This window comes from Taudactylus pleione, unplaced genomic scaffold (genome assembly GCF_031769625.1).
Source record: "Taudactylus pleione unplaced genomic scaffold, aTauple2 ptg001592l, whole genome shotgun sequence".
Classification (NCBI taxonomy): domain Eukaryota; kingdom Metazoa; phylum Chordata; class Amphibia; order Anura; family Myobatrachidae; genus Taudactylus; species Taudactylus pleione.
Window position 1 is genome coordinate 639367 of NW_028285989.1, and position 13912 is coordinate 653278.

A 13912-nucleotide genomic window follows, 5' to 3' on the forward strand; every position below is an offset into this window, starting at 1 on the left:
TATGTGGAGGTTATAGTGGTGGCAGCTGGATTTGTATAATTCATTGGATTGGAGCCACAGTGGATATTGGGGTCTCTGTAAGCAGCATTCATTATATGGGGCGCTCAGGGGCCCGTCCGTTATGCCAGAAACCGTTAAAAAAGAAAAGACGTGCTGTAACTTGCGCAGTAGCTCAGGTCAGATGCTGCACCTCTGGGATTCTCTGCGTCTGGTGCAAGTTTCGATGGTGCGTCTGATGTCTCTCCTATGGTGGCTCAGAATTTCCATTGGAACATGGCTGCCGGTGCCAGAGCAAGTGCGAAAAAAAAGATGCAGTCACTGACCATGACACGCCCACGTCTGTTAGCCACTCCCCTGTTACCACTCAGGAACGCCCACTGATAATGTCTCTCTCTGCATACCGGCGGTAACCATTGGGACACACAAAAACAGTGGACAACTGTGCAAACATCGGCATTGAGACCACTGGAACAGGCCCTGAGTAGCAACATGACATCGTACATTTGGTTCTCTTCTCCTGCAAGCAGTAGATCATATACATAGACACGTATAATGATTACGTTTTTCTTTTTCCACTTGTAATATTATGGTGGGCAGCGTAGGAGAAAAAAGAAGCGCTGCAACTTGCGCATGTAGAAATTACATATTTGCTGACACGATACATTAAATATTTGCTGACCTGTACAAACAAGGGAATAGTGCACAAATGTCTTCTGATATGTCGTAATGTACTTGTCGGTAGTAGTTATACAGAAAAGCTTTGCTATATTGTGTCACAGTCACAATGGAGGGAGGGGCTGTGTCACCATATAAATGATCCTGGACTTCTGGTCAGATTAAAGAGTCACCATGCTACAAATCCTCGCTCTATTCCTGGTGTGTACAGCAGCCGCTGCAGGTACAGTAACCTCTCACTCTTCTTATAAATCACATTATTGAGTCCCATAACTCGTGAATAGAGCCACTGAATATCTTGTGTAGCAGTGTCTGTGGCAGTATAAATATTATAACATGTGCATTGAGGTTATCTACAGATGGAATTTACAGATGACATCATTGGAACATGAAGGTTTTGCCGATCATCAATACACTTAAGGTGTGTATACACTAGATGATTAAATTGAGCGATTAAACCATTACAACATCGTTATCGTTCAATCGCTCATTAATCGTTTATAAATTGTGCATGAAAATGTCGGAATCGTCCAGGGAAACGCGCTCCCGCTGGTCGTTTTCGACATCAATCATCGCCTGAACATGCAGGCCAACCTGCCGATAACGACAGATTGTGCATGCTTGGGGATGAGGGAGGGTGCCTACACTGAGCGACATATCATTCAGTGTAGGCACATTATCCACTGCACAGGATGGAGAATGATTGCACGATTACAATGTTGCAATCGTACAGGCGTTCCACTCTTGTATAGTGGATATGCACCTTTAGGGGTACATTTACTAAAGTGCGGGTTTTTAGAAGTGGAGAGGTTGCCCATAGTAACCAATCAGTTTCTGCTTAACATTAACTAGCACCTTCTAGAAGATAATAGCTAGAAATCTGAATGGTTGCTATGGGCAACATCTCCACTTCTAAAAGCTCTCACTTTAGTAAATGTACCCCTTATTGTCTGATGAGTAAAGAAGTAAAATTCTCAACATAATAGTATAATACAATTGTGTTTTTTGAACTGTGGGGCTGATTCAGAGCCGCTCGTAAGCGGCAGTACGCTCGTTCCGAGTGATGTTCGCCCATCTGCGCATGCGTACGGTTTTTAGTACGCATGCGCGAACCAGTCAGTGCGGCCGAAAATCGTTAGTTCGCTATATAGCGAATGCCTGCTATTTTGAGTGACAGGAGGAGGCGTATGTGGGTGGTAACAGGGGAAGGTGCTTGTAAACGGGGAGTGGAATTCAGAACGCAGGCGTGCTTAAAGGCCAAAACGGGCGTTTTATGGGTGTGCATAATTAAAACAGCAGCGTCATTGACCTGATGTCACTAGTGGACTTCCTGCTCTGTTCCACTCGGCCTTGCTGCAGCTCGACCCTACCCCAGGGTCTCGTCGCAAGGCCGATGGTCGCGATTATCGCGACGCTCTCCAGCCCGCTCGCACAAGCTGTGGGTGGTCACCCACAGCTTTGCGAGCGGCCGGAGACCAAAAAAATAAATTAAAAAAACACCCACATTCAGAGCGAGCGTCCGCCAGCAGCGAGTGGCTCTGAATGAGCTCCTCTGTCTGAAGCCGATGGATGAAGTGAAGCTGGGACTGAGGCGAGTGCTCGTCACCATTAGGATGGGTTGGGGGAGGTTAGACCAGAATACAGTGCACCGGCGGCCAGCTTATAAAAATATCACAAATTTACCAACTGGCCGTGGCTGCAGGGGGGCGGGTTGATGGGACCCTACAAGCTTCGGGCACTTGGGCAACTGCCCAACAAGCCTAATGGAAGAGATAGCCCTGGCATCGGGTTGGTAGGCAACAAAAAATAAACGATCTGAACGATAACGATATGGTCGTTATGGTACGCACCATAATTGTGTTGTACACATGAATATTACACTCTGAAGTTAACTAGATCACAAGTTCCAGATTTACTGCAGATTTAAGTCTGTCCATTCTGGCCCTTGATGCAAGGAGAAGTGACCTAACTGACAACCGCAGGCCCAGCAGCCACAAGGAAATGTATTACCAGCACTGCTTATATGTCAGGGGACACAAAATGAGTGAGGTTCCTATTACTGCTAAATAAGCCATCCACAGTTACAAGGAGAAGAGAGCCTAGATTTGGGCTTTTAGTTCCATTTATGTGGGGAAAAAAATTGTGAAAGTTCCATAAAACTAGATGATATTTATTACACCTTCACTTATTACTAACAAAGTTTTACTGACAGAATAAAGCATCTTTTTAAAACCAGGTATTGCAGCGGTAAACGTACCAGTGTGATACATGTTAAACAGCTTCTGTATGCAAAAGGGAAAGCCTGCATCGGCCGTAGTCCTTTAATACATGAGGAGGAGGCAACATAGGGGCCTATTTACTAAGCCTTGCATGGAGATAAAGTGAACAGAGATAAAGTACCAGTCAACCAGCCAACCAGGAGACTGTCATTTTTCAAACACAGCCTGTGAAGTGGCAGTTAAGAGTTGATTGGCTGGTACTTTATCTCCATTCAAGGCTTAGTAAATAGACCCCATAAAGCCTAAAGCTGGCAATAAGGTGTTAACGCCATTTGATAAATCAGCCCAGCTGCCCTAAAGATGTGTGAATGGTTTCAGCTGTCTGTAATGCAATGGGGCAATTAATACTTTGCGTTTTAATTTTCAGTAGTGTTTCAGTATATTATTATATTAGTATTATTGTATATTTATAGGGAGCCACACAGGCTCGGCAGCACCGTACATAAGATGAAAACATACAACAAAGTGCATAAGTACAAAATGGTACAGATAACAGGGCCACAACTAGGGGAGGGGGCAAGAGGGGCATGAGCCCTGGGCGCGATATATGAGGGGGCACCGAGATGGTCAGCATCAACCCCTGAACAATATGGCCACCATAAGGTCTTCTGCACCTGCATGTTGCTGTCTTGTCAATGTGAATGAGTGCCACAGTGAGACACAGGCATGTCTCACATAGATCTGAGACCCTGCTATATTCTGCAATATATACCTGCTATCAGTGTGTTTATACAAGCACCACTACCCACATAAAGGCACCGGCTGGTGAACTGTATGCTCCGCACAAAGGGCCTGATTCAGCAAGGATCGCTGATGCAATCGCGGCAGCAAGTGCGTACGCAGTTCTGCTGCGAAATTATGCAAATGACTGCGATCACAATGCCGCCGCAGCCCAACACACAGACACACACTTCCCTTTACTCACATCCGTTATACCTTGTAAGTCTGCAAAAACATCGGTACCACCGTGTACCGTCAGAGCCTCACGCACAGTTAAGGCAGGTCAGACCTTACCCAGAAATTGCTAAACTTCCTGTATGCAGCTAGAGCTCATGCTGCATATCGTATACCGACGCTGTGGCTAATTTATGCTTGAGGCAATGGTGTATCTATAATGGGTGTGCGGTGTCCACAGGCTCCTGGGTTTAGGGGGCTCAACACTGCACAACCTGTACCCACATATAGTTATACTTACCTCTCCGGAATCCTGCTCTGCCGGCCGCCCGGCAATGCAGAGAAGCAAAAATCACAGGGAAAATGGCATGGTGGCAACTTTCCAAGGTGATTTACGCATGCGTAGTAGAGGTGTAGTAGAGGTGTCACAAGCAAGGGTGTCACTTTCCAGGAGACTTACGCAGTAGATTCTGGCACCAAACCACTTTTTGTCTGCCAGAAAGAAGGGGGCTGGCAGGCAGTCTGCATACAGGCCTCCTCCTCTCTTAAACCTCCCTTGCTTTGAGGGATCCGCTGGTGTATACTTTCATAACCCTTTTACACTAAAGGCTCCATTCTGACTCGGTATTTGGAACATGGGGCCTGACTCAGAACCGGACGCTCTTTGAGAGCGCTCGCTCTGAATCAGGGCGTCCCTGTTTTTTTTTAAAGACGGCCTCCTGGCCGCTCGCTAAACTGTGGGTGACCACCCACAGCTTTAGCGAGCGGCCAGGTGATGGTTGCGATGATCATGACCATCGTGACCATCAGGGCTTGCGTCGAGACCCTTGTGGTAGGGTCTTGTTCCTGCAAGCCCCAGTGAGCTTTCGGCTCTAATAGAGCCGAAAGTTCACCCACTGACATCACGAGTGATGTCAGTGGGTCCGCCCCCAAACGGCAGGCGTTCCTTCGGAAACGGCAGGCGTTCCTTCGGGAACGCCTCCGTTCGGCCAGCCACCCCCCCTGCCCGCCTCCAAAATGGGGCAAGCTGTCAATCACAATCGACAGCTGCCCCGCTTTGGTGCGAGACCCGTAGCGATGGAGCACCCGTCGCTGGCCGGGTCTCGCACATGCGCATGCCAGAGCCGGCTCCGGTGTGCGCCTGCGCAGTGGGGGACCATCGACCCGCTTGCGAGCGCTGTGCACTCGCCAGCGGGTATGAATCAGGCCCATTGTTCCAAACTGAGACAGACCCGGGACATGCCCTTTTACACTGTGGCGCTGACCCGGATTATTCCCGGATCGGTGCCGTTCATACTGCACATGGATACAGTGCCGGCGCTTGAAGATGACATCATCTCCTTGCACCGGAATGTGGGTCTCCCCGTGCTGTAAATGGGTCCTTGTTAATGGAAAAGGGATATTAGTTTGCTATTACCACCACCAATAGATAGTACACAATGTTCAACACTTTATATTTAATCCTATTGATGACCTAAACAGGCTAAAGTGGAGCTACATTTTACAGGCGGGTGTGTCCCAAATTTAAAGACCAATATGTCAGTTTAAAATCCATAAGACCTCCATTGGTTTAGTGCTAATTAACCCTCAAAAACACCCTTTATTACTTAACAATAAACTTAAACTAATAAATAAAGACACGGACACAATACAGCTTGGCTTAAAGGTCACAGATTTTATTTATAATTAATGACTCAACCTAACTGAGGTGGCCAGGAGACACTGCAAACTCAGGGCCTGATTCAGACCCGGTCGCTCTGACAGAGCGCTCGCTCTGAATCAGGGCCGGGCTTTTGTTTTTTTAGAATGGCCTCCTGGCTGCTCGCATAGCTGTGGGTGACCACCCACAGCTATAGCGAGCGGCCAGGAAGATGGTCGCGATGGTTAAGACCATCGCGACCATCGGGCTTGCGATGAGACCCTTGTGGTAGGGTCTCGTTGCCGCAAGCCCCAGAGAGATTTCGGCTCTAACAGAGCCGGAATCTCTCCACTGACATCACTTGTGATGTCAGTGGGGCCGGCCCCAAACGGTAGGCGTTCACATGGGAACACCTCCGTTTGGGCAGCCACCCCCCCCGGCCCGCCCACCAAAGGGGGCGTGCTGTCACTCACCATCGACAGCACGCCCCCTTTGGTGCGAGACCCGGAATGACGGTTTGCCCGTCGCTATCCGGGTCCCACGCATGCGCACGACGGAGCCGGCTCTGTCGTGGGCATGCGCTCTAGGCCACCATCGACCCGGTTGCGAGCACTCAGTGCTTGCGACCGGGTCTGAATCAGGCCCTCAGTTCTAGCTTTCTATATCCGAGACACTCGGGGAACCACTGAAACGTCCCCCCTATAGACGCACTTACGATGCGAAGGACTCGCTTCCCTCAAGGGCACAGTCCGACCACTTCCGCACAAGAAGTGCCTGAGTCCCCCCCCCTTCCCCCCACTGAGTAGGACAAACTCTCCATATAAGTAGAGGGCAATCCCTCAACGCTTTCTTGTGCCACATAAAGCCACTGAGAAGCAGCGTTCTGGCCTGCCACCCTGAACAAAAGAACCTATCCCAAAAAAAGAACAAATCTTTAATAAACAGGCCTAAACCCAAAGCATTAAGATGAACCCCATCAGGACGAAAAAAATCAATAAAAGTCTGGCCTTAAAAAGCTATGCCTGACAACCAAGCCTCCAAACTAAATAAGGTTCCTGGCAAAACCCACGCTAACCCTCTTACTTGCCTTGACTAAAGCCCTATAGTTATGAGCACCCTGCCACAACATACGGGGAACTATCTCAGACCAAACAATACGAACATTCGGCCACACAAACGTCTCATCTCTGAAACCCTCGCAGCCTGACAATCAACTCCAAGCCTTGCACCTGACCAATATCATTGCCACCAACATGCAACACCAACCAGTCAGGCACACCCAACAACGCAAGCAAAGATCCACACTTAAGACCACCAGTTCACTTGTCAACCCCCAGTGAACAAACTGGCACGCCATGCCAACCATGCCTCTCGGCCCAAAAGATGTAGGAATGGCCAACAAGCCGGCGCCAGCATCTGAAAACGAGCAAAATGAAAGCAGGTTAAAGATTCTGCATTAACAACGCCTGGAACATGACGCGCTCTGAATCTAATGTTTGCCTCCAAACAGCACAAAACCAAATGCCTTAACAGCCACAAAGCCGGAGGGGGGGGTGGAGGCCTCTCATTATTAATAGCATGCACCACCCCAAGATTGTCGCACCAGCAAACCACATGTTGATTCCACAAACGACTACTCCAAAGTTCCACTGCCGCGATAATCGGAAACAGTTCCAACAACAACAAATTACTTGTAAGGCCCTCAGCAAGCCTCTCCAAAGGCTGGGGTGCAGCACACATACACCATCAAAAAAGGCACCAAAACCTAAAAAGCCAACCGCATAGGTAAAAAGCTGCAAAGTACTGTAGCATTAGCAACAGGTGGTGAAGGCAATTGCGCTCACCGTTAAACTCAACCAGAAACCAGGCCAAATACGGAAATCATCCTTAATCTCTGAGGACAACCGCACATGGTGATGTGGCCGGCTCGCCCCAGTTGCGGCCCTTTACAGCTTTCTACAAAATACCCTCCCCATAGGGAAGATACAACAAGGAAATTAAAACAAACCTAATAATGGCCCTGATTCAGAGCCGGTCGCTATTTGCGCTCGCTCGTCCAGAAAATAGGGGTGGCTATTCAAATGAACCGTTCGCTGTTTGCGGTCTGTTCACGCCTCTAGGTCTGAACGAGCGAACAAAACTTGCGGTCGTTTTTTGTGAAACTACGCCCCCTGGCCGCTCGCATCCGACTTCATGTCCGCTATTTATTAGATTAATCGAGTACATCGAACAGGGTATGAACTGTTCGCTATTCTTGTGGTTGGTTTTTGCTACCACAATTTTGCGAGCAGTTCTGGCTAAAAAAAACCCAGTGACGTGGTCAATGACGCTGCTGTTTTAAATATGCACACCCATAAAACGCCCGTTTTGACCTTTAAGCACGCCTGCGTTCTGATTTCCACTACCCGTTTTCAAGCACCTTCCCGTTACCATCCACATACGCCTCATCCTGTCACTCAAATTAGCAGGCATTCGCTATTTTGCGAGCACATGAATTTCGGCCGCACTGACTGGTTCGCGCATGCGTATAACGATCCGTACGCATGCGCAGTTTGGCAAACATCGCTCGGAGCGAACGAGTTGCCGCTTACGAGTGGCTCTGAATGAGGGCCAATGACTTTACATCGCACAACTTAACGCTATCAACAGCCAAACAAACTATCTGGGCTATTGTGTTGTGTGAAAGGGCAGGGTTGAAATAAGATGGGTCGAGTGATCCGGCATTTCAACCCTGGTCACCAGATGGGTTGAAGGCATGTTAAACCCTGCTCCTGATGCAGTGTGAACGGGTAACCCAGGTTGATGCACCCGGGTTCCGTTCTCTGCATAGGAAGAGCCGGCATTACTGCCGGGTAAGGCCGCCTGTCTGACAGGAGTCTCAGCCAGGTCACGCCCAGGGTACATGAACATAAACTCGGGTGCGACCCGGCAATCTAGTGGAAAAGGGGTATTAGTGATGACCAGTATTTTTTTTATTTACTCATTAATAAAGAGTAACAGGTATAAGAAATAAATGCTTAACTCACTGCGCCTAAAATGTGATATATGTCATGCGTAGTGTAGTAGTGATAGTATAAGGTAATTTGACATTTTAATTGTGAATAACAGCCAAATAATACATATTTAACATTCCTGCAAAGCACATTCTAAGCATTATATTACATTGCCTTGCTCATCTTGTTTATTTTAATCCCCTGCCTCCTAGAACTCCAATGCACGGTAATTCCTGGAAGCCTGAAGCAGGTGGACGCTGGTGCTGGTGAAGTGTACGGTGTAAATAATAATGACGACATTTACCACTGGGTGGGTAATGACTGGCAGAATATCCCGGGAAAGCTCATCCATGTCACTGTGGGTCCAGCCGGTGTGTGGGGAGCCAACAGCGTTTACAACATCTACAAGTTACAAAATAACACTTGGAAGCCATTGTCGGGTAAGAACACCAGAACGTTTCATAGAAAAATGATCAGGTCCTATGACTTTATAAAAGGTCACCTTAATGTACAGTATAAAGCAGCGTATCCACTACATGATTAAACGATAATGACATTGTTATCGTTCATTATACTGTGCAGTGGATATTGTGCCCACACTGAATGATATGCCGCCTCCAGCAATCATCACACACAGCTGCGGCCTGCCAGCCAGTAACCTCTCACACTATTACATTGGTGGAGCTTTATCTTCAAAATGGGAAAACATCTGGATGAGAGTTTAAATCATGAGTTTTTTTGAGTCTAAATACATGAGAGTTTTCCTGTACTCGGACTCTATTACATTGGCCGAGTTTAAAAAGTGTGAGGGTTTGCTGCTAAACTCTCTTCTAAGCTCTCACCCTATTACGTGTGGCCCAATGTCTATTTCCGGCAGAGACCATGATGTATATATTCTGCTCTGACAATACCAGAATATTGAACCACAATAACTCATTAGATTGGAACGTAACACAGTTATCCACTACCCTGCTTACCCCTGTTATCTGAGGTCCATCAAAGGTACTTGAGGCATATGCAGGAACACTGCCCCCACACTCCAACCACTTTTTCTGCTCCTTATTTTTCTTACTCTATCTTACTATGCTTGTGCATTACCCTGTTCTTGTGTTTATTATTCCATATTATGGAAAAATCTGACTGTACCAACCAATCAGCTCCTAACTGTCACTTTACAGGCTGTGTTTGAGTGTTTGAAAAATTGCATTTAGGAGCTGATTAGTTGGTACTTTATCTCTCTCCACTTTATCACTCTCTAAGGCTAATGGTGCATACACACGATCAGATTTTTCCTTCAGATATGAACGATAACGATTTAAAAATCGTTCAGTCGTTCATATCTGACATGCCTGAACGACGGACGATCAACGATGCGCGTTCCCGTTTGTCAGATAACGATATCTGACATCTGATGGGTTTGCAGTCAGACTTGGACGATTCCATTCATTTTAATGCAGTCTAAAATCGTTCAAATCGTTCAAAACTTTGGTAAAATCGTTCAAATCCTTCAAATCGTTTAATCGTTCAGTCGTTCATCTGACAAATCTGACCGTGTGTACGCTCCATTAGTACTGTACAGTACATCTCCCCCTCTGTCCTTAATCTGTATCTGGCCTGCAGTACCTCTGTGCTACCAGAGGTGCTGCTGTGACATTCTGACATTATGGGGTAAATTTACTAAGATTCGTGTTGGTCCGAGATTATCTTGGGTGAAAATATCACTTTTTTGCTTATCAGGAAGTTACTATTATTAAAATCGGGTGATTCTTTTCATCTTTCGAGGCTGAAATCGGGTGTGTTAATGCCGCAAATTCAGCCATTTTTATCACTAGAAATGAATACACCATTGGCTCAAATCGGAAGTACTTTTCATTCACTTCAGTCTAAATCGGGAATTTACCATTGTTCGTTTTGCTGTATTCGGCCGTTTTTGCAGCCAAATTAGTGTGATTTGTGTATGTTTAATAATGAAAAGTGTTAAGGGTTCATTTTTTTTTAAAAATACCCCAAAAGCATAACCAGCCCCCGACTGGTCAGCCAGTCTTGGTTCTGAAAATTAGGGGTAACAAAACATGTAGGGTTCCACCATAATTTAGGAACCAGCACCTGGCTGCAGGGCCAGTCCTGGATTTAAATATAGGGGGGGAAAAATGCGTAGGGGTCCCCCTATATTTAAAACCAGCAACGGACCCAAACCAACCAGGGTGTAATGCCACAGCCAGGAGACCCTATTACCGGGTCTCCATGGTGAAAGCATTCACAACCCAAGCCGCCCAGCCCAAGCCGGGGATCTCAGAGGAGGTCGGGACCCTCCAAAGAAGGTGTCCCCCCTCTCAAAAAATCCCAGGCTTGGCCTTAAGCCCGTGGCTCTTCCCCGCAACCCTGGGCTGTGGGTATGGGGGTAATAATGTGTTAAATAGTTCCAAACTATTGTATTTTACAGTGGAACTACAGGTGCCAGCATGCCTGCCCTTTGGCACTTGCAGCACTACAAGTGCCAGCAGACGGCCGGGACCCGTACCCCCACTATAAAATAGTTAAAAAAAGACAGAACACACACACACCGTAAATAGTACAGCTTTATTACACACCTACCTACTTACCTCACTCACACATACTTACCTACTACCAGCTGGTCTGTCCCCTTGTCCCATGTAGAATCCGTTTGGGTGTACCTGGAATAAAGATGTGATACTCACCTCCATCATCGCGCTGCTCTCCGTAGCAGCCCCATACTTGGCAATATAACAAACCGAAAAACCAAACCCATACACATAGCAATACTTTGTGAATGACAGCTGACGGGCTGCTTTGGGAAATCCCATGGCCCACCAGCCAATCAGAGGCCTCTTTACATATAGCAGACCACTCATTGGCTGGGTACACATGGATCCCAGCCAATGAGCGGCTGCTATATGTAAACCGGTCTCTGATTGGCTGGCGGGATGTGGAATTTCCCGAAGCGGCCCGTCAGCTGTCATTCGCTAAGTATTGCTATGTGTGACAATACACATAGCAATACTTGTCCGTATGGGTTCGGTTTTCCAGTTTGTTATGTTGCCAAGTACGGGGATGTTACGGAGAGCAGCGCGAGGATGGAGGTGAGAGCAAATAAAGTGCAATGCTTAGTTACAGAAATGATATAAATAAAAAGGGTTACAACTTACATAGACAAACTTTTGTTGCAGTTTCAAAATAGAAAGGAAAACAATAACAATCACCTTATTCTTGGCTGGGGAGGTGGTGGCAGGAAATCCAGGTCCAGGCTTCAACTTAGAATTTAACCCCCAAGTCTGACACAAAGCAAAATGTTCCTATACCTTTTATAAACTGTTCCTCCATAGTGATGTCATGCCCAATTTCCTGATGTCTGGGTGGAAAATACCAGGATCGCCCATTTAACTTTTATCTTAAGTACAAATAACTGTAAATAATTCCCCCTGTGTGGTAGCCATATGAAATATGGTATGTTCACATTAATCTCTATTATTTAAGCTACAAAAATGATTATAAACTGACTGCACTGCAATATGTGATTGGTTAGATAACTAATTTCTACATTCTACATCCTAGGGACTCTCAAATCACACCCGACCAGTGTACAAACTTCCGGTTTATTTTTATGATTTTTGGAATCTACTAGTATTGCTAGAAAATTAGAAATATAAATTTTTATTCAAAATCAGATAAAGTGCCATGAGAGCTCTGCCTCATATATCCTGTTCATTCACTGTAAAGCCCTACTGAGCTGTTCAGCTCTACTTCAATGCTGACACCTTGTGGTGGCTGGAAAAAAGGGGGAAAGGTTGGAAGAAGAATGATTGCACAGGAAATAAACAGTTAATATGACGATCTAATTATGGATTTATAGGATACACATATCTAGATATATTTCAAAAACTGGAGGTGCATCCCAGGAGTAAATATTATCATGGTTTTAAAGGGGAGAGAAAGAAAAGACTCCTATCGGGGCACACTCCTGTACTGTATTTATAACTACAAAATTAGTATTGAAAAAATTGGACAAACTGATAGCACCTATGTGAAGGTCATATTCACATGTGAAAATTACATTAATGTCTCGGTTGGCAGACAAGCCACCATAAATTTACCCATTGCTGATATATCTGAAATTGATGTAATGATATTATATTAAAACTAAAGTTTATTAAATTATTTAAAATAAAACATAGACACTCAAAATCAACCTATTAAACATAGACAGCATAGACAAATATGGACATTGATAGTGTAAGATACACTATATCTAATAACAGTGATCCACTATATCCAGGTCTGTTTGGCAATACTCGAAGTATAGTTATAGATATTTGCTGATAATATGCACACTTGAATTAGACAATTGATCAAAGTGCCACCCTAAATAGTACACATGCAATATTTCACTAATCACAGAAATCATACATCTGATGTTGGAGGTATAGTTATAGATATTTACTAATAATATACACACTTAGAATAGATAATTCATCAAAATACCACCCTACATAGTACACATATTAAGATGCAATAATGCAATGATCATAGAAACCATACATATGGTATATCTAGTGAAAATAGTCCCTCAGTAATCCACCGGAACCAGTGAAATAATATATAGGATGGGCCCACCACAGCCTTCTATTATGATAATTATAAATGAAGGTGCAATGTACTATTGTCTAGGGTAAGATATTCTGAGGTTAAGTGGATCCACCTGTATATTAGATATACAAGTAACATGTGAATATAAAAAACATGTATCACAATTGACATATAAATACAAAAGGAAACAAAAGGCGAAATAATAAACAAATACATACAACATACAAGAGGTGTATTAATACCACAATGTTAAAATGCTGAACACCACAGATACCACCTATATGTATGATATGGAAGTAATTAGAGGCGTCCCTCTATACCGATCTGGGAGAGTACATATGGTACTAAATATTTTCCTGGTATAGATACAGGTATAGAGTGGTGTGCTTATATGCCCAGGATCTGCTGTTGCCTGTCTTAAATATTAGAGGACAGGGAATGAGAGTCCCAGGAACTGGCACCAGAAATTAGACAGCTGCTTCTGCTATTACAGCCCAGTCTCACCTGTATCCCTGTTGCCGTACAGCAGCGCAGGGAATCCAGGCAGCTGGCTATAATGAGAGAGCAGGAAAAAGTGGAAGGAAGAAAGTACCTGCCAATATTGTCTCCCTTCTGTATGATCGTCCGTGGTGCAGGGGTCCAGAGTGCGCACTATGGAGCCCACCAGCAGGCTGTCCGACGCGCGTTTCGCCGGGGCTTTATCAAAGGAAGCACCATGCTGTCATGTGAGTGCCGGGAATAAATAGCGCCGGCTGTAAGCTGATAGGTTGCTGTTTATTATTGACAGCATAATCCACCAATGGGCATGTGGTATTGAATAAAGGGGA

The 13912-nt window shown here is 45.5% G+C and overlaps 1 protein-coding gene across 1 annotated transcript in view; it reads left to right on the forward strand.

Moving 5' to 3' along the window:
• The first annotated feature begins 848 nt into the window (after positions 1-848).
• LOC148442256 (fish-egg lectin-like) overlaps positions 849-13912 on the forward strand; it is a 133260-nt gene continuing 120196 nt past the window's right edge. Inside the window, exons 1-2 of the mRNA XM_088464113.1 lie at positions 849-898; positions 8693-8920. Of these exons, the coding sequence (XP_088320239.1) occupies positions 850-898; positions 8693-8920 (277 nt within the window). The 5' untranslated portion in view covers position 849. The remainder of the gene's footprint in view (positions 899-8692; positions 8921-13912) is intronic.